Raw genomic sequence first — 17,420 nt, 5'->3', positions numbered from 1 at the left:
TCATTCTTTCCCTCAGTCTTTTTCCCCAGTCTCTCTTTCCCCAGTTCCTTTCCACTTGTTCCTCCTCTCTAACCAGGTCTTAGGTCTCTCAGGTCCAAGCACAACTGGTTTCAACGGGTGGACCTCAGGATTAAACCGATCGCTGACCCTTGGCAACCTTCCCTTCATGACCTTAGGCAAGTTATGTCCTTATCCTCCTGTTGCTGTTCCAGTTTGCACAATGAGGAGCTGGCCCACGTAATCCTTTCCAGCTTCCACATTCCATGTGAAACAAAGAGTGAACACTTACTTGGGCAATAACATGTGGTCTCTGCCATTTTAGCCAACAGACATATATTTGGATTATTCATTTTGTAAATGCCCACATGATGCAATCTTCCAAAGAACAGTATTTAATGATGAACACGAAGTCAATATTTTTAAAAACTATCACTTTATCAAAGAAAATACAGAGCCCAACACAATGCTTGATAGTCCCTTGTGGATCTGTCTCCGAGGGTCCATTTTCAAATTAGGTAAAAAAAGAAAAACAAACCTTTTGCACATTGGGGCCCTGTTGGATTTTCCAAACCAAAGAAAGAAGTGAGATTGGGGTGATAAAACTTTAACAGCAGAGCTCCAACTAAATCCTAAAAGAAGGGCTTTGTATAGCAAGCGGTAGAGAGACCTAAGATTAAGACAGCACCCCAACATACAGAATACACTCTCAGAAATCGTCTGAGCAATGAACACTGCAGGAATCCTTTTACCCTGGACAACTTGCAGCTTTGTATGGAAACCAGTTACATTCCCCCAGAAAAACTCACCCAAACATGTAGTCACCAGTTCCCAACATCCTACCACCAAATTCACAGTATTGTTTCCATGTGCCCAATATCAGAGAGCAAAACTGAAAGAAACACATCAATTTCTCTTTCTCTCTCTCTCTCTCTCTCTCTCTCTCTCTCTCTCTCACACACACACACACTCAGACACACACACAAATATGCAACAGAAACCATTTTCTTTGCAGAAACTACATTATCAAAGTTGTGGGCATGAAAGGCATAAATACCGGCTGCTAATAAAAATCAGATGGTTAGCTCTACACTAAGAAGCCAAGAGCAAATGCAAACATCATAAAAACAATAACCCTAAGGTGTGTTTCTTGTCTTCAAGCTGAACACCAAACATGGAGAGTGTCCATCTGCATCTCTCCCATTACCTCAAACCAGCCAGCTTCTCCTGTTAGTTACCTCCCTACACTTCTGTCCCGATCAAGAAAGGTTGGTGAAGAAGGTGGCCGGTCCTTCTCTCCTTCCCCTTCAGGCTCTTGACTGGAGGTCCTGACCCACAGTGGGGGGGAGGGGGGAAAGGACAAAGGTAGGCGCTTTAGATCCCTCACGGCTCCCTGCCTCTCCCTTTCTGATTATGGAACCAGCGCACCTGCCCGGGAGAGGTCCCGTCCTCCACCTACTTAGTAACCGGCCCAAGGGGCCTAGGTGTCCGAAGAGCCCGGGCGCTGCAGCCCTAAGGGACAAAGGGCGGGCTAACAAAGAGGAGGGGGAGGCGAAAGAAGTCGGTGCAAACAAAAGCAGGGTTGGGGGACCCTGCTAAGGCCAAGCCCGTCTCGGGTGTTCCTAGGGGCAGCCAGGTTTGGTGGATTCATGCGTATGGGGGAGGAGCGCTTGAGAAAATTCCTCTGAGGTTAGGGATTTAGGGAGCTGCTGCTGGAGGGCCGAGGCCCGGGAGCGAGAAAAGGGGCACAGCTGGTGGGCTAGGAGAGGTGATGGCAAAGAGATGCCGCAGACAAGGCCCAGGAACGGGAGAAGGGGGCGCTCCCTGGGCCCGGGAGGGACCCCCGCGAGGGGCTCTAAGCCGTGCCCGTAGGGACTGGACAAGAGCGCAGAATGGGGGGCGCAGTGTTGGGAAAGAGAGTCTGAGAACAGAACCGTAGAGAGGCTCGGGCGGACAGGGAGGGGGTCTGACCCCCCCCCGTCCGCCCCACCTCACCTGGCGGTGGGTCCGAGTCCAGGTCTAGTGCTGAGAAAGCGCCAGCTCCGGCCGCCCCTCCGTCCCGCGCGGGAGACCACGGACACAAAGCGGGGCGCGCTGGAGGAGGGGGGAGGGAGATGGCAGGGAGGAGGAGGAGACGCCTGAGGCGCCCAAGGCAAGGGGGGGGTGGACGGGCGCCCGCCGCCTGGGTCAGGGGGCGGGGCGTGCAGTTGGAGGCCGCGCTCGGCCAGCCAATGGCCACCCCGCCGGCCGGCTGGCTGGGGCGCGCCGGCCTGCAGCTCACCTCGGCACCTGGGCCTCCGCGGGTCTCAACCAATCAAATGTCTTTATTTGCATAACCGGCCACGCCCACCCGCCCCAGCCAGGGGACTGCTCCCTGAGAACACAAAGAAGGCCCCTCGTAAGGGGAGGAGGGTCCACTCCGGGTTCCTATCCACGAGGGCTTGCCATCACCTTTTCGGCGCATTTGTTGGTCTTTAATGGTCACCCTGATATGGGGAGGGAAGTGGAGGATCATAGAGCTTTGGCCTAAGATGCCTTTTAAGAGGTCAGATCTTGTCTCCCTGAGGTCCTTCTAACCAAGCTACCCTCCTGTTCCAGGGCACACAGTTCCTTGTCTTCGCCCTCCGCGCCCCTCTTCCAAGCCCCCTCCCCTTTTTCCAGCCCCCCCCCCATCTGTGCTTCTCCCCGTAGACTGCTGCCCACTACCGGCCTTCTGCTGCACTGCAGCCCTGATCAGCAGGCTCGGAGCACAGCGTCGACAGATGCTCTCTACTTGCCCAAACCTATGCCTGTCCAGAAGGAAACCAAGACAGCAAGACGTTACTGCACTAGGCTAGAGGGGACCCGGTCAAGTGGCGTTGTTACCTGTGATGGCAAAAAGTCGACACTTAGCCTAAGTCTATACTCAGGTCATTTTGCCCCACCTTCCTTCTCCTACCTTCAGGTCTGTACTGGGCCACAATGGTGACTGACTGGCCAGCCCGTTTCAGAGCAGCTGCAGCCTGCTCATGAGTTGCATTCCTCAGGTTGACGCCATTCACCTGTTGAAGCAGAGGAGCTATGAGCCACCCGAAAAGCAAGAGAGTCCTCTGTCCTAGCAGTTAGGGGAGGGAGATGGGTAGCCCATCCCTAAGCCCACTCAGATGTTCCTTTCTCAATATCCCATCTCTGCCCCTAAGAGGAGACCTAAAGTATATGGCATCTCTAGTGTTATGATTATCTTTATAGGGACAAATGCCAACCAGAGTTAAGATCCAAGGTACATTCATTTCCTTCTCAAGGATAAGTCCCCTCTTGTTCCCTGTCTTTCACTAAGGACATCCATAAAGAAAATATAAGTTTCCCCAGCTCTTAGCCCTTCCCCCATATGAAGAAGCATTCCTGAGAGAAAGCAGGGTCTCCCCTCCTCCCTTCACACTGGCACAGCTCCCATCCTCCCACCTCGCCTTTGTCTCCTCACCGATAAGATCCTGTCCCCCCTTCGCAGCTCCCCACTCAGGTCAGCTGGGCCTCCTGCCAGGATGAAGGAGACAAAAATGCCTTCTCCATCCTCTCCTCCCACGATGTTGAAGCCCAGGCCTGTGGAGCCTTTGTGCAGGATGATCTTGCGGGGCTCTCTGGTGGGAAAGCAGTGAAAGGGTCAGGCAGGCCAAGGTAGATATTAATGGGTGTCCCTACGAGGACCAGCCTGAAACGAGTCCCACCCATATCACTGCAGAAGGACTTAGGTCCCTCCGTATGACACCCTGTTCCTCCCTTGCTCTCCTGGAACCTGCTTAGCTGCTGCTTTCTGCCAGGTGCCAAGTTTCAGTTCCTCTTCCCTCCCTGATTCCTGAGGGCTTGGAGTCAGCTTCCCAGTGGATAGTCCTCTACTTTCTCAGGTCAGCGAAGCCCTAGCCTGGGCTCTGGACACCATAGCTCAGGGCCCACTCACTGGTCTTCTTGCTCCCCAGATTCTCCTATCCTACCAACTGGTGTGATGGAGCCTGGGCCACAAAAGGGGAACTAGTTAGGGGCAGCAGAATCACCCTGGGGTTGATTGTACTCTCTGTCCACAAAACATGCACATTTACTTTCCACGTGCGCCTCTGCTGTTTCAAAATGCCCCCCACTATGGCCCATCCTACCTTCCCCAACGACAGATATGATCACCAGCTACTACTATGCACCCTTGCTAGGTGATGTGGGAGGCAGAGATAAATAACTCTAAGGACCCCAAAAGAGGTTTAGGAGCTTAACTGACAAGAGGGAACAAACACATGAGAACCGGGACTACAACTAACCATGCAAGAGAAATCCCTCAGTAAATGGTCACAGGTGTCATCAGGTGAGGGCAACAGCCACTCAGGTATGTCCATCCACCCGGGCTCCCAGCACATGGTCCCAGCCCACCGCCTTGACTTTAAGCATCTTTTCTGAGAGGAGCCCCAAGTCCAAGAGCCCTCTTTTCTTGCTCTGGGTCTGGGCCCGAGGCTTCCTCCCTGAGTCCCGGGTGCTCTTGCCGGAAGCCCTCCTTTCCTCCTACCTGGCATCCCCTCCAGGTCGCAGGGAGCGGAGCGGCCAGGCCCACCTCTGCGAAGCCCTCCTCCAGGCCGAGGCCGAGGCCGAGCCCAAGCCCTGGGCCAAGCCGGAGCCCGAGAACTTGCGTGCCCTCTCCATGGTTCCTGCGGCTCTCCCCCGTCCGCCTATCCTTCCGGCCCCACTGCAGCCAGCCCAGCAGCCTACCAGGCCCCACCCCACGGCAAACCTGTCCCCCGGAACCCCGGCAGGCCCGACCAGTTCCACCGCGGCCGCCGCCAGAGTGGGGCGGGGCGGTCCCTACGAAGCCACCCGGTCCGCCAGCCTCCCCGCGTCCCGCCAACCCCACCGGCTGCAGGGCTTTCCTCTGTAACTCGGAGTGATTGCAGCGGGGGTGGGGGTGGGGCGGCAACTGTTTAGGGGCAGGAACCCCCGCAACCTCCACCTCCTCAGCCCCCCGAAACACGCCACCCCACCCTCTCCCTGCACTTTGGATCGGGGCCACACACTCGGCACTCCCCCTGACGGTAGGACTTGTCCCTGCAGCCACTTCTATCCCTCCCTAGGGCCCCAAGGGCTGACAGAGGGCCTCAGACCTCCAAAATGGGAGCGATGAGGGCCTTGTCCTCTTCTTTGCCATACTACGCTAGGCCCGTGGGCAGCCAGAAACCAATTCCTCTCCTCCCCACTCCTAGATAGGGGGTGGGGTCTCACCTGGTGAAGTCCTCCTCAACCAGCATGTGCCTGGGGATGGGGGAGTAGCGCGCTGGGGGAACCTGAGGAGGAGCAGGGTAGCTGACCTTGCTCTCCACAGCCCCGAGATAACCCAGGCTGGAATTATGGCTTATGTGGTTGTCAGCCAAGGCAGTAAAAGCTGAAATCAAGGAAGGGAGAGAAAATTTCAGGCACCACTCCACGGCAGGTGCCCTCCCCCCCTCCGCAAGGACCGTTCCTCACACCCCACCTCAGACGCACCCCAGCACCAAGGGGTGCTGATTCTTCGGCCTCTCCTCCCCACTCCACCCCCAGGGTTCCTCCTCCACAGCCCCTTTCTGAATCCTGGGCTCACTCCTGTGAGTCTTAGAAAGAGCTAAAGTCAAGGCGGTCTACAAAGAAAGGCATGACTGGAGGTGTGACTAATAATAATCCCTCACATCTTTAGAGCCTAATACAGTTTTCCAAGGGCTCTCTCGTCCATGGGCTCATTTGAGACTTGCAGCAGGCCTAGGAGGAAGGTAGCACATATAGCATTCGCTCCTTTATGCCAAAGAGGAAAGTAAAGTCAGGTGAAAGGGACTTGTCCAAGGGCACCAGCTATAAGGGGACAGAGCTGGGGTTTGGAGTCAGCCCCTGAGCACTAGTCCTCTGCTCGCTCGCTCGCTCTCTCGCTCTCTCCCTCTCTCTCCCTCTTAGCAAGGGGTATGAACTTCTTGCCCTCCAGAAAGCAGGGGGGCCGGGGCTTCAGCCCAGGGACAGGACAGATGGGTACGTACTGCTGGCGTAGTCAGGGGGAGCGTACATGTCGTTGAGGTGAAGGCTGCCTGGCTTGGCCACCTTCAGATAGACCATATCAGAGGTGTTCTTTAGCGAGGCCACAGCTTCTTCGTGCCTCACATCTTGCAGATTGGTGTTGTTCACCTAGAAGAGGAGAGGCCTTCGGGCTAGTACTTGGGAGAAGGAAGGGCCTCTCCAGGACCCCTGACAGAGGCCCTTTCAGTGAAGTTCAATGGTGCTGTGAGGAGCAGAGAAGCCTGAGACAGGGGTAGGGCACCTAAGGGACTCCCAGCCACGAATGAAAGTAGGGTCCTGGGATCTGGGACACCCAATTCCAAGGGTGCTCTTAAAGTTCCCCACAATGCCTAGTGCCCGAGGGGAATTCAGGTGGAGCGAGAGGCTGGAACTCCCCCTCCTGACTCTACCATTTGGGCATCCCCGTGAAGGCTGTCTCACCGCCAGCAGCCGGTCCCCGATCTGTAGGCGGCCGTCCTTCTGAGCAGCACCCCCCTCGATGATCTTGGTGATGTAGATACTGTTGTCTCCTGGGATGTGCTGGTTGCCAATGCCCCCAGCAATGCTGAAACCCAGGCCTGGGTGGGAGCCAGCAGGGAGTGGGAGAGGGCCACAGGAGAAGTTAGAGTGCTCAGTAATTCCAAACCCAACCCCCGCTCCCAGCCAAAGCACTCGGCCCAAGGGAGCTCCCCACAGGGATCCCAAACACCAGGCTCCCATCCCCAGGCCAGGAAGGGTGAGACATGGGGCTGAGAAAGAAGGCTGGGAGTTGGAATGGGGAGTCAGGCAAGGGGTAAGGCCATTCCCTTCCATTTCCTACAGGACCAACCAGGGGCCCAGAGGACCGCACCTTTGGGCCCTTTGAGCAGGTTGACCTCCATGATGGTCTCAGGTGGGGGCTGTCGCCTCCGAACCACCAACCGCACCACAGGGCCCGCCTCCTTCAGCGCCTCCACAGCCCGGCTGTGCACCACCTCCGACACGTCCACCTCATTCACCCGCAGTACACAGTCATTCACGCTGTGGGGGAAGCCCAAGAGGCATGACACTGCGCCCCCACCCCTCTCCTGCCTCCTGCTCCCCTCCCCCTGCCCGGCCCTCCCCTCCTCCTCCCTCTTCCCCCCTCCTCCTCTCAGATTGAATGTAAGGGCCATCCTGCAAGGCGGCCCTCCTCCACTTATCTCCACCCTGCCCCTGCCACCCCCAGCCCTGCTTCCAGGCCACCTCACCCCAGCCTCCCATCCATGGCAGCTGCCCCACCAGGGATGATCTTGGTAATGAAGATGCCAGGGTCATCGGGGACATGGGGGTTGTCGATGCCACCTGCGATGCTGAAGCCCAGGCCAGAGTTTCCCTGCAGAAAGGAGCGGAGGGGCACAGTCTGCTCACTCAGCGGGCATGAGGGAGAATTCCTGGCCCCCCACCTCCCTCTGCCACCCAGAGCAGGTGCTCCAGCAGACCAGGGCACATTTGTCAGAAATCTGGTGGCTTCCCAGCCTGTGCCGATCATTTTGGCAGAGAAGCCTCAGCCAAGCCATCCCCTCCCCAGTTCCCCAGGCTTCAGTGAGCAAGGTCAATTAATATTTGTTAGTTGGCGGATTGATTGATGCTGTGATGCGGCCTCTGAGGGCCGCTGTCTCCCCATCCTCTCCATGCAGGTCCTCCGCTGAGTCTTAAACTGAGGTTCAAGGCCCTCCCCTCTCCTGGCCCCGTCCCTTCCCTCCCCTTTCATCCCACCCCACTGGCAGACTCACCCGCTCAAGTACTATCTCCTCATACTTGAACATGCCATCACTTCCATTCACCTAGGGGAGGACACAGACAGCTCCCTCAGTGCCTCCAGCCCCCCACCCAGCCATCTGCCCCCCTGCCCCCATCAACCTGTTCCTCCCCGCTCCCCACAGACTAGGGAGCTCAGTTGGACCCCAGGACAGCTATTCACCACAGATGGGGACAGGCTGACTCTGGGGAGGCCACCCCACACCTTCCCTTGCTTCCAGCCACATCAGGCCAAATCCAACTGCTCATGAAGCCCAGATCAATGGCCTGGGACTGGGCTAGCTGGTGGCACACTCAGTGAGAGGCTGGCCTCTGGGGCCTCGTGGTTCACTAGGAGGGGTGCAGGGCCAGCTGAGGGCGGTGGCAGAAATGGAAGATGGCAGGAAAAGCACACCACGCCCAGCATCCATGGGGGTACCTAGGACCTGGACAGAGACCTGCTCCCCTTCTGAACCACAGCTCTCCATTGTGGGGATCACAGACTCCACCATGGAAGAGGCAGAAAGACAGCAGATACCATCTTGTCCAAGCTCATTCCTGTGATGGATGGTGACACTGAGGCCCAGAGAGGACACAAGTTGTTCCTAAGGGTGGCCTGGGAGTTAGTGGCAGAGCAGGGGCTAGAATCTGGATCTCCAGGTACTCTTTTGATTAAGCAAACTGCCAAGACACTGATGTTTTAGCCACTTGTTCCCTTCCCTGGAAGAGCTCATGGGAAAAAGGAAAGTTGCCCCTTCAGAGTACCCCCTGAGCCCCCATTCTACACCTTCTGTATCCCCAGGAGACCAGTTCATCACATCAGCAGAAGGACTCAAAGTCCTGATCCACTATCCACCAAGGGGTATTTAACCCTGAACCCTTTGTGTTTCCCACCAGAAAGCGCCGGGGCAGAATCTGGCCAGGAGTCAGAAGCAGAATGGACAAGATTCCCCATGATGGAGAAGCTGGGGGCCATGGACAGATTGGCACTAGGGTCCACAGCCTTCAACATGCAGTAGCCATGGGAGGGGACACAAGGGCAGGGGACAGAAACACAGGGTTGGTCTGACCAGACCACAGAGGTGGCCTCCCAGACAGGACATACTTGTGGCCATTGTCAAGTGAAAATGGGATTTTGAACAGACAAGTGGCACCTACTCCCTGGCTCCCACCCTCATCATCCCCCAAAACAGAGAAGCCCTCTTGTCTTTCTCTCCAGGTAACCCGGCACTCCTCCCCCATCTTTCTCCGGTTGTGTTGCTTCTTCTCTTACCACTGGTCTCCTCCTCTGAAGAGGGGAGCTGGGAACCAAGCGGGGACTCCTCCACATGCCCTGCTCTGCTTCCCCCTCCCACCTTCACCCCACACAGCTTTGGCAGTGAGAAGTAGAGAGGAGGAGAGGGGAGAGAGCTGGCTAGTCCTGCCTCCACCTTTTCTAGGCCTGGCCCCAGGATATTATGCCCTGCAGCCTAAGAGTTGCTGGAAGGACTCCTGCTGCAGCCCCACTCTGGTCCCTGATCCTGGGAGGAACTGGTGGCTCTTCAGAGTCCCCAAACCAACACAGCTGCCTCAAGTACCATGAGACAGAAACACAGGTAAAAGGGCACCCATGCAGCTCCTGCATGCATCTGGGGTACTGTGTGTGCCCACATGTGATAAGCCATTGCTTCAAGTCCAGCTCCAGGGAGAGCCAGAGGCTCTAGCTCCCACTGGTCCACACTTTCACTGCCCCCCCCCCCCAACTCAGGGACCCTGCTCCCAGGACCAGGAGACACTCAGGGATCACCCCTGGTAAAGGAACCTTGGCCACCTGACCCAGCCTTGGAACTGTCACCCATCTCCCAGCTGAGGAGGACAAGCACAAGAGTGGGTGCAAGGGTAGGGCCCCAGGATAGGAGGAAAAGAAAAGAAGTGGACTCACTGGAGAAGGCAAGGGGCCAGGGCAAGGGACACAGGAAAGAGTAAGTGTGGACAGACAGAAGGCCAGAAGCAAGGACTTCTCTCCCAAGGAAGCCCCCACCTTTGCTTCTGAGTGAGAGCACGTCCTATCCCCGGAGGAGGACCAAGGCGGCCAGAATGGTCACTAGCTTGGGGCGGTCAGCACCTGCTCTTGACAGCAAAACCTCCTCCTCTCTCCCTACCCTGGGGGCCACAGAGCCAAATAAGCAGACAGGCCCTCCGCCATGTGTGCCAGGGACCTGGCTCTGCCGGCCCAGCCTCCATTTTGCTGCTTCTCCCACAGATGCTCCTTCCATTTTCTAAGCTGGCAGTTTAGGCTGGGAGTGGAAGCCGGAGTTGTGCCTGGCACCCAGGGGTTCCCAAGCTGTGCCAAGTCAGGCCTGGGGGGCCAAGTTCTGCCACATCTGGGGGTACCCAAGGGGCCATGCCCCACTGGGGCCAGTCCTTGCATCAGGGCAGCTGCCCCTTGCCTGGCTCCAGGCACCATGCCTGTTCTGGAGCGAGGAAGCTCGCTCCAGTCCCCCCCACCCCCCCCACCCCCAGCACACACACACTTCAGAGCTGCTTGGACAAAAGAGTCCGTCCTTCTCAGCAGCCTCTCAGCCTTGCTTGGGACGTGTCTCTTTCCTCCTCCCCCTCCCCTCCCTTGCCTGTCAAGCGCCTCTCAGCAGGGACACCACACACACACACAGGCACATGTGTGCACACACTTGCAGCCACATGCTCAAACACATCTACATGTAGCCACACACACTGGCAAACACAGCCATCCCTGCAGCCTCCTCTACAGAAGCACCTCCACGTTCAGAGAGACATTCTCACACGTCCATGTGCACACTGACACACAAAGGGACTGGGACGGAGAGGGACTCGTGGCATTGAGGGATGAAGCTCAGCGAGCCGGGCACATGGGCTCCACATAGATTCCCAGCAGCTCCACTGCCTTCCTCCACACACCTCAACATACATACACACACACACACATGTCCCCCCTACGCAGAGCACCATGCCCCCTCCTCCCCTGCTGTGGAGACACACACCACACACAGCCCCCGCAGAACCTCCCGCCCCCTGCCAGACACAGAGACACTGCTACACCCCTGCACCGAGACAAACCCAATTCCCCCACACAGGAAAATGTGCCCCTCCGCCATACCTTCACCCCTGACACACACAGCTCCTCCCAACCCCCTCCAAATGGAGACCCCCAAACAGACACACACACAGAAGCACAGATTTCCCACCGCCTCCCCTTGCCCAGCTGCAATGCTAGGGCTTAGGGTCCACTGGCTTGGAACCCCAGAAACCCCTGCTGCACCCCAGGCCTCTAGGCCCCCACTCCCCAGCCACCCCCACTCGGGTTGCCCCCCCGCCCCCCCGCCACTGGTCCATACCTGCTCATACCAGTCCCGGTTGGTACAGGTACACTCAGGCCACCAGCTGGGGCCGCTGCCGTTGAGTTTGGGGGTGCTCTTCCCCGGGACTGGCTTGGGGGGCACTGGCCCCACATCCCGGCCAGTGGGGATGAGCTTGGCCTTGGTGCGGGTGGTGGGGGTGGCCCCCGCCTGCGAAGGCAGGGTCTGAGAGCTGTAGCCCCCATAAGCGGTGCTGGCTCCATTGCCCCCACCTGGACCGTAGGGGTCGGGCACCTGCCAGTCCCCGTAGCCGGGAGGCTCGAGGCGCCGCAGGGCGGCCAGGCGGGTCACCTCGTAGCACTCGGGGCACTTACAGCAGTGCTGGTGCTTGTGCATGGCACTGCCCCCCGCGGCCCGGACCCCCCAGCCGACGCCGGTTTCCACGCCACCACCGCCGCCGCTGCTGCCGGGCTCCCGGGTACACTCACACTGCTCGGACCAGGAAGGGGGGGGCACCCGTGGGGGCGCCCGGGCGGAGCGGGGCCTGGGGCCGGGCGGGCGTCCCGGGGCCTCTGCCCCCACGCTGCCCCGCACCCACGGCTCCCCCTCCAGCACTGGCGGCTCCGTGTCGCCCGTCGTGGCTCCTGGGCCTAGGCCCAGCGGCAAAGAAGAAGCGGGAGTCTGGGCAGAGGCTGGGTGCTGCGAGGACCGCTCCTGCACTGGTCCCCAGGATGGATCTGAGTGGAGTCCAGAGCATCTCTCCCTGGCTCCCTTCTCAGTTGATTCCAGCCAATCAGAGTGCAGAGCCAGGCAGCGGCAGCGGCAGCGGCAGGAATGCTAAACAGCGGCTCCTTAAAGGAACAGAGGCATTGGCGCCCCCACGCGCAGCCCCAGCTCTTCACATATCCGGGGTGCCGCCAACCCTAGGGCGGGGGCAGAGGACTTGGGCCACGGGTGAGCTCAGCCCCTGATCTCGTGTCCCAATACCCCCAATTTCAGCGCATCCTCCGCCCACTCCACCCCACCCCTCTTCCGAGAGGGAGTTGCAGGAAGATGCTCAATGGGTCTCCGAGCTTGCTCAGAGCTGGAGCCACCAGGAGTAAAGACTTGAAGCAGAAGAACGAACTGAAGGGACGCTGGGGAAGTGCACTCTCCTAACAGGGGATGGGGCAGAGGGCAGCCTATGAGGCCACTCTCCTGTCAACGCCTCCTCCTTGGGACTATTGTTCTCTCAGCCTCTAGGCCCCGAAATGCCCACAACCTCCCACTTGATCTGCTTCCATTACCACTGAAGGACTTAAGCCTACAGCAGGAGGAAAAGAAAGCTCTAAGTTCTTGTCCGTGGCCCACAGACTCCAGTCTCCTCCACCCGACCGACGTCCACATAGTTCTGATGGGAGAAAGAGCTTTAGAGCACCAAGAGGAAAGAGAGTCCAGAGCAGGAGGGAAAACAAGAAGAGATCTGAAGTCAGAAAAACCATTTGGCGGGGCGTGTCTGAAGAACTTGGGACTGACTCTCCTTAGCCTCTCCGGGCTCAGCCTGCTGGGACATGGAGGCTGAATGACGTGCCTGAAAGACTCTATCTTTTTGCTGTTCTTGTTTTGTTATTAGCTACCAATTATTGAGTCTTTACCATGTCCTAAGTGCTTTACGCGCAAACGAAAACCCTACCAAGGTGCTACAATTGTTATCTTAACTTGACCAATGAGAAATTGAGGCTCAGAGGTGTTGATATAGCTAGGTATCAGAGTTGGAAGTGACAGCATCAGGATGCAAAACCTGGCCATTTGCCTCCAGAGTCCATGCTCTGAACCACTCTAGTATTATACAACAGGCCAATTCTAAGTTCTTCTGCAGAACTTAGATGTCAGTTCAACAGATATTCATTGCACACCTACTCTGTGAAAGACCTTGATCTTCGTCCTAGAGATACAGAAATTCATTCTTTTTCAAAAAGATTTTATTTAGGTACTTTTAGAGAGTGGGGAAGGGAGGGAGAAAGAGAGGGAGAGAAACCCAGGCATGTGCCCTGACCGGGAATCAAACCGGCGAAGCTTTTGGTTCACAGGCAGGCATTCAATCCACTGATTCCTGGTCAGGGCACAGGCCTGGGTTGCAGGCCAGGTCCCCGATTGCGGGCGTGCAAGAGGCAACTGATCAGTGTTTCTTTTGCACATTGGTGTTTCTCTCTCTTTCTTCCTCCCTTCTCCTCTCTCTAAATAAATAAGTAAATAAATAAGAATCTAATCAAGTTTCTCACATTGCATTTGTGTCTTTAGCCACTTTAAATCTAGAACAGCCCAAATACTTAAAAAAACTTTTTATTTTAAAATAATTACAGATTTACAAGCAAGCTGCATAGACAGTACAGAGAGGGCATGTGTACCCTTCATCTGCCCTCCCTCGATGATTACATCTTACATAATTATGGTACAATATCAAAACCACGAAATTGATGCTGGTACAACGAATGGATGGTCCTATGCCATTTTACCACATGTGGAGATTCCTGTAACAACCACTGCAATCCAGACCTAGGACATTTGTCACCACAAAGATCTAGTAGTGTCATCATTTCATCAGGTTGAGGGAAATGTAGAAACTTTACCTCCCTTTAAGTCCCCTTTCACTGTCTCATTCGAATTCTTCCACATACATTGAACTCCACATCACATGATGTTATACTTATTGCTTCAACCATCGAACGTAAGTTAGACAATTCCATAGGAGAAGGCGTGTACACTTAACACTTTTTACCCATTCTATTATTTCTTCCTTCCTGATGTTCCAAGATTTCTTTTTTTTGTCATTTCCTTTCTGTTTTGAGAACTGCCTTTAACATTTTTTAGAATGGGTCCGCTGGCGACATATTCTCTTAGCTTTCCTTTGTCTGAGGACATCTTAATTCACTCTCTCATTTCTGAAGGATATAGTCACTAGACATAGCCTTCAAGGCGGGCAGTTTTTTTTTTCTCTCAACTGTTGAAATATGTTATGCTGTTTCCTTCTGGCCTCCATGGTTTCCGGTGAGAAATCCACTGACATTGAACTATTTCTCCCCTGTAGGTAAGGTGTTTCTTTCTTGCTGCTTTAGAGATTTTCTCTTGGTCTTGTTTTCAAATGTTTAATTGTAATGTGTCTTGGCATGGACTTCTTTGAGTTTATCCAGATTGGGATTTGTTCAGCTTCTTGAATCTGTAGGCTTATGTCTTTTGTCAAATTTGGGTAATATTCAGTCATCATTTCTTGAGAACTTTTCCTGCTTTCTCTTCCCCTGGGATTCCAATGACACAAATATTAGGTCTTAAGCCTTACATGTCTCTGAGGCTGTTCTTTTTTTTTTTTTTTTTTCTTTTCTTTTTTTAAAGTCTATTTTCCTGCTGTTGTTTAGATTGGGTAATTTCTAATGTTCTCTTTTCAAGTTCACTGACTCTTTCCTCTGTTCTCTTCCATCTTGCTGATGAGCCCATCCAACAAAATTTTTACTTTGGTTATTATATTCTTCTGTTCTAAAATTTCTATTTGATTTTTCATTACATCTCCTGTTTCTTTGCTCCAACTTTCTCTCTCTCTTCTTTTTCTTTTTCATTTGTTCCAACCCTGTTTGTAACTGCTCATTGAAGCATTTTTTTTTTTAGTTGTTGAAGCATTTTTTATGTTGGCTGCTTTAGAATCCTTGTCAGATCATGTAAAGCTCTCTGTCATCTTGGTATTGCTGTTTGTTGATTATTTCTCCTTCAAGTTGAGAGTCCCCTGGCTCCTGGTATGACAAGTAATTTTTTATTGTATTCTAGACATTTCTGGATATTATGTTGTGAGACTCTGGAACTTATTGAAATGTTTAGTTTTTGATAGGCTTCTTCTGACACTGCTGCCATTAGTGGAAGGGGCCATTGCCTGGTTACTGCCAGGTAGGGGTGGAGTTCAAGTTTCTCCTTGGCACCAGCTGATAGCCCAAGTAGGGGCTCCTTCCTCTTGCTGGGCAGGGGTGGGAGTTCTAGCTCTCCATTGACACCTCCCTACCTGGGAGAGGTTGAAGTGGCCCCTTCCTGATCTCCAGGGGGCTTCCACTGACCATGGTGGGGGTGGGGTGAGGGTGGTAGAGTAGTGGGGTGGGGAGGGAAGGAGGGATATGTCAGGGACAGAAGTACTGATGCTTCACTAGTCTTCCTCTGGCACCACCTGGTGGGGGAGGGGAATCCTTGTACCTTGTGGGGATGGAAGTCTAGGCTCCCTACTAGGCCTTCTCTGGCACTGCCCACGGAATGCATGGGGGAGTCTGATGAGAGTAAAAGTCTGGGCTGCTACTTGGCCTTTGCCGATGTGGGTGGGGATGCAGTTTTTTTTTCTGTGATGTTTGGTTGCAGCACAAGGGTTATTGTCTAAGAGTTTTCTGTCTGGCTATGCTGCCCATTTCCTGGTCTTCTGGCTAGAGACAGCAGGCTTTTGTTGAGGTTTTTTGTTTGTTTGTTTGGTTTTTGTTTTTGTTTTTGTTTTTGTTTTTTTTTGGTCTGTACCCACTGGCATCTCCAAGCTGCTCACTTCTCTGGCACCTAGTCTGGGATAGATGAGGCAAGAAGAAAACCCAGAGAACTCACCTCTGTGAGTTCAGGTCACTGGAGTTCCTAGTCAGTCTGGCCTTTTTCTTCTTTCAAAGTCTTATGTTTGTTTCACATATCATGTCCAGGGTTTTAGCAGAGGGGAGAGGGAGAAGTGTGTCTTCTCCAGCTGGGTCCAGAACTAGAAGTCTCATCTTTTTTCTCTTAATGAATGACATTGACTTTTGAAGAATGCAAATCAGTTGTTTTGCAGAATATCCTACATTCTGGATTTTTCTTATTTTCCCCCCTCATGGTGTCATTTATTTTGTTCTTCTATACCCTGTATTTACTGTAAACTGGAAATTAGGATAGTGGCAATCTTAAATATGTTTTTCAAACTAGGGCTCATTGACAGTGACATTTGAGCAAAGACTTGAGGGAGGTGAGGAAGTGAGCCATGCTGAAGGATAAACCTAGTTAGGGAACAGCCAGTGCAAAGGTCCTGGCTGTAAGGAGTGCATCTGGCCTGTTCAAGGAACAGCAAGGAGGATCAAGTGGCTGGAACAGAGTGAGGGAGGAGGAGAGTACTAGGAGCTGAGATCAGAGATTTAGTAGGGGACCAGACTGTGTAGGGCCTGCGGACCATTGTAAGAATTCTGGCTTTACTCTGAAAGGGATGGGGAGCTATTGGAGGGTTTTGTGCAGAGAACTGACACAATATGCCTTGGGTTTAGCAGGATTGCTCTGGCTTCTGTATTGATAACAGGCCATAGTGGATGAGGGTAGAAACACTGAGGCCAGTCAGGAGACTACTGCAGAGATCCAGATGACAGCTAATGGTGGTTTGGATCATGATGGTAGCACCAGGAGTGATGAGAAGTGGTTGAATTCTGGGTGTATTTTGCACATATGCCTATGCACACACACATATACGAGGTCTGTCCAGAAAAAGTCCAGCCGTTGTTAATATAATGAGAATGGTTTGTACGACATTGATGTAACCTGGCAGCCAAGGAGAGTGGATTGGAATGCGCATGTGCGAATAATAACAACTTCACTGTACTAGTCAGTGGGGGTGGTAGATGTCATTGAGTGAGCGTGTGTACTGTGTGGCTAGCGCATTCAAAATGACTGAGCAAGTGGAGCAATGAATCTGCATTGAATTTTGCAAACTTTGCATTAAGCTTGAACATTCCTTTGCAGGAACTATTAAAATTATTCAGAAGGCCGCAGCTATGGGCAACTGGGGACTGGCCGCTTCATCACTACAATGGGCCTGCTCACGTATCACGTCTCATGCAGTTTTTTTGCTAAATGTCCAGTCATCCCCCTACAGCCCAGATTTGGCGCCCTGCAACTTCTAGCTTTTCCCCAAACTAAAGTCACCTTTGAAATGGAAGGGATTTCAGGCCCTCGATGAGATTCAGGAAAATACAACAGGGCAGCTGATGGCCATTGGGAGAACTGTGTGAGATCCCAAGGTGCCTAGTTTGAAGGGGACTGAGGTGTCATCATCCTATGTACAACGTTTCTTGTATTTTGTATCTTTTTCAATAAATGTCTCTATTTTTCGTATTACATGGCTGGATACCTTCTGCACAGACCTCATATATTTTATCTTCACCTGAGGATATATTTTTTTAAATTTATTTGAGAGAGAAGGAGAGGGAGAGAGAGAGAGACATCGATATGAGAGAGAAACATCAATCGGTTGCCTCCCATACATGTCCCAACCGGGGATCAAACCTACACTCTTTTGGCGCAGGGGATGATGCTCCAACT

At 53.8% G+C, this 17,420-nt stretch overlaps 1 protein-coding gene across 5 annotated transcripts in view; it reads right to left on the bottom strand.

Annotated features, from left to right (window-relative positions):
- DLG3 (discs large MAGUK scaffold protein 3) overlaps nt 1-11,507 on the bottom strand; it is a 54,248-nt gene extending 42,741 nt beyond the window's left edge. For 3 of the 5 annotated variants that reach the window (XM_090265053.1, XM_090265054.1, XM_090265055.1), the window contains exons 1-9: nt 11,136-11,507; nt 7,779-7,829; nt 7,254-7,378; nt 6,875-7,044; nt 6,466-6,602; nt 6,009-6,153; nt 5,230-5,389; nt 3,458-3,614; nt 2,936-3,038 (exon numbers count right to left, since the gene is read on the bottom strand). In XM_090265053.1, coding sequence (XP_090121179.1) covers nt 2,936-3,038; nt 3,458-3,614; nt 5,230-5,389; nt 6,009-6,153; nt 6,466-6,602; nt 6,875-7,044; nt 7,254-7,378; nt 7,779-7,829; nt 11,136-11,492 — 1,405 coding nt within the window. In that variant the 5' untranslated portion in view covers nt 11,493-11,507. Of the gene's footprint in view, nt 1-1,992; nt 2,148-2,935; nt 3,039-3,457; nt 3,615-4,522; nt 4,879-5,229; nt 5,390-6,008; nt 6,154-6,465; nt 6,603-6,874; nt 7,045-7,253; nt 7,379-7,778; nt 7,830-11,135 lie in introns of those variants that run through there. The other 2 variants (XM_090265056.1, XM_090265057.1) reach the window with 2 other exon arrangements.
- Nucleotides 11,508-17,420: the final 5,913 nt, after the last annotated feature.

Source organism: Furipterus horrens, unplaced genomic scaffold (assembly GCF_987537825.1).
Source record: "Furipterus horrens unplaced genomic scaffold, mFurHor1.1.pri manual_scaffold_17, whole genome shotgun sequence".
In the NCBI taxonomy this organism is placed as follows: domain Eukaryota; kingdom Metazoa; phylum Chordata; class Mammalia; order Chiroptera; family Furipteridae; genus Furipterus; species Furipterus horrens.
Note: the sequence above shows the minus strand (reverse complement) of the source record. Positions and strands in the feature narration are given on the sequence as shown.